Here is a 2763-nt window from a genome sequence, read left to right on the forward strand (position 1 = left end):
TTTTTTTTTTCTAGAATTGAGTCAAAAAGGTACATGTGTGACATTTAAATTTATGATTGAGATAAGACCATTTGGAATTAGAGAATTGATCGATGTTCAATTAATAATGCAGCAGTGTTGAAATTCAGTGGAATTAATTTAGTTACTATTGAATGGATGTCTCACAAAGTGGACTAAATTTTATCGATTTGATTGATTCGAAAAATTCATATGTTTAACGGATTTAATATTGGTGATTAATTATATCAATTCGAAAAATTACATACTTCTTACAATCATTCAATATTAAATTATATTGTTTATTAGGGAGGATTGAAGAGATCAAAGAATGCCAAGGAAAAAAAAAACAATGACACACGCCCACAGGCTAAGACTTCAACATTAGCTAGTGATTTATTCTATATTCTATGTCAGCCATGACATCACCTCCATTATTCTTCTCCAAGCCAAAACCACATGCTGAAGATCTATATATATATCTGAATCATCCGGTGTTTAATTCCACTGAAAGTAAGAAAATTTCTTAGAATTTTCTCTGTTAGCCGTAGTATTAGCTAGTGATGATGAAGAAAATAGAGCTTATTTTTGTCTCTGTCTCAGCTATAGGACATATTGTATCAACTGTGGAGTTTGCTAAGCTTCTTGTTGGTAGAGATGACCGCTTCTCAGCCACTCTGCTCATCATGAAGCTACCTTTTGAGGACTCTGCGGCAACCAACTATATCCATTCAGTTTCTGCTTCCGTTTCCGGGTCCATTCGATTTGTCCACCTTCCTGAACTCGACTCAGATTCATCATCGTCATCCACTAGTATCTTATTCTCTAATATCATTGAAAGGCAGAAGCCTCTGGTGAGGGATGCAATTCACCATCTCACTCGGTCTGAGTCAGGTCGACTCGCTGGGATTGTGGTCGATTTGCTTTGCACTTCCATGATAGATGTAGCTAATGAATTGGGTGTTCCTTCCTACGTGTACTTCGCCTCCAGTGCGGCCTGCCTTGCTCTCATGTTTCATCTTCAAACCCTCAAGGACCACCAGGGCTTGGATGTTACTGAGTTTGCTAACTCGGATGCTGAGTTGGTGGTCCCGGGTTTTGTCAACTCGGTTCCTGCTCGAGTCTTGCCTGCTGTGGCGGTGGACAAGGAGGGTGGCGGATCCATGGATTTCCTCGACCGGGCAAGGGGCTTTAGAGAGGCCAAGGGTATTTTGGTAAATACGTTTGTGGAGCTAGAATCTCATGTGATTAACTCCTTTGTCGATGGTACAACTCCTCCCATTTACACAGTAGGGCCGTTATTGAACTTACAACATGCCAACAACCAAAAACAAGATAGTGGCTTGGATGTCATCCGATGGCTTGATGATCAGCCCACATCATCTGTGGTGTTTTTATGTTTTGGTAGCGCTGGAGCATTCCACATGGATCAAATCAAGGAGATTGCAATTGGGCTTGAGAATAGTGGGCATGGTTTCTTGTGGACACTCCGAAGACCTCCACCAAAAGATAAGATGACACTATCTAGTGATTATGTGAATTTCAATGAAGTATTACCTGAAGGGTTCTTAGATCGTACATCTAAAATTGGAAAGATAATTGGATGGGCACCACAAGCGGCTGTTTTAGCTCACTCTGCAGTAGGAGGGTTTATATCTCATTGTGGGTGGAATTCTACATTAGAAAGCATATGGTATGGTGTCCCAGTAGCTACATGGCCTATGTATGCAGAACAACAATTGATTGCGTTTCAAATAGTAAGAGAGTTAGAAATAGGGGTAGAGATTAGATTTGATTATAACATGAATACTAGTAATCTTGTAAGTGCTCAAGAAATTGAGGGTAAAATAAGAAGTTTAATGGATGGTAGCAGCGACATTAGAATGAAAAGGACAAGAATGAAAGAAAAGTGCATGAAGGCCTTGACAGAAGGTGGATCTTCAGACTCTAGCATACAACGTCTAATTGGAGACATGATAACTAATATCTCATGAAGTGAATGCTAAAGCGAAGTATTATAAAAAAAAAGGTTCTAAGTCCTTAAAAATGTTTGTTTCAATTGCTTTTAATAATGTATTGGTTGAGTGTCATAGAAAAGTTGATTAAAAAATTAAGTTGAAAAAAATGTATTGTCTACTTATTTTAAATAAAAATAAAAGTAGCATATGTTACATCTTGTGTGACGTCTTTATTTTAATATTAGATGATGTATCAAATCCAAATTGTATGGGAATATAAATAGATTTTAGGCTTTCTCATCTTATATGTCTTGTCCTTGTAAACCCCCATACGAAATGATCACGTCCCATTGCCATTTTCATTCAATTTGGTGTTTAATTTTGTTATTATTAATCGTAAGAGGTTAGTTTTACCAATCTTCCTCACATTTGATTACAAATATTTGAATTTTCAATACCTAACCTTGTCCCATGTCATTTGGGAGTGGTTATTAAAGGATTAAAGTAACTTTATCAAAGTAGTGGTTGTGAAATGACAAAATTTTGGTTTTAGTAATATAATTTTGTAGATTTAGAGGGTATTTGGTAAATTAACTTAATAACTTAAAGTAACTTGATAACTTAATTTAAGTTATTAATTAAATTAAGTATGTTTTGTAAAATAATTTAATGATATGGCTTAAAGTAAAAAACAACTTTAAGTAATAAGTAAAATAATTAACTTATTTTTAAGTTTATATCCTCATTTGACATTTTTATCCCCATTTACCCTAATTATCTCCACAATCTCTTTTACTATTTCACGATT

At 35.6% G+C, this 2763-nt stretch overlaps 1 protein-coding gene across 1 annotated transcript; it reads left to right on the forward strand.

The window, feature by feature from the left end:
• The first annotated feature begins 495 nt into the window (after positions 1–495).
• Positions 496–2076, forward strand: LOC100244985 (anthocyanidin 3-O-glucosyltransferase 6). Its single transcript, XM_002265031.5, has one exon. The coding sequence runs from the start codon at positions 561–563 to the stop codon at positions 1989–1991; it is 1431 nt and encodes a 476-aa protein (XP_002265067.1). The 5' UTR covers positions 496–560; the 3' UTR covers positions 1992–2076.
• The last annotated feature ends 687 nt before the right edge of the window (positions 2077–2763 follow it).

This window comes from Vitis vinifera, chromosome 3, assembly GCF_030704535.1.
Source record: "Vitis vinifera cultivar Pinot Noir 40024 chromosome 3, ASM3070453v1".
Taxonomy (NCBI): domain Eukaryota; kingdom Viridiplantae; phylum Streptophyta; class Magnoliopsida; order Vitales; family Vitaceae; genus Vitis; species Vitis vinifera.

What these genes read in the sequence shown, in the direction of transcription:
- LOC100244985 (XM_002265031.5), top strand. Translation starts at nt 561, where the DNA reads ATGATGAAGAAAATAGAGCTTATTTTTGTCTCTGTCTCAGCTATAGGA.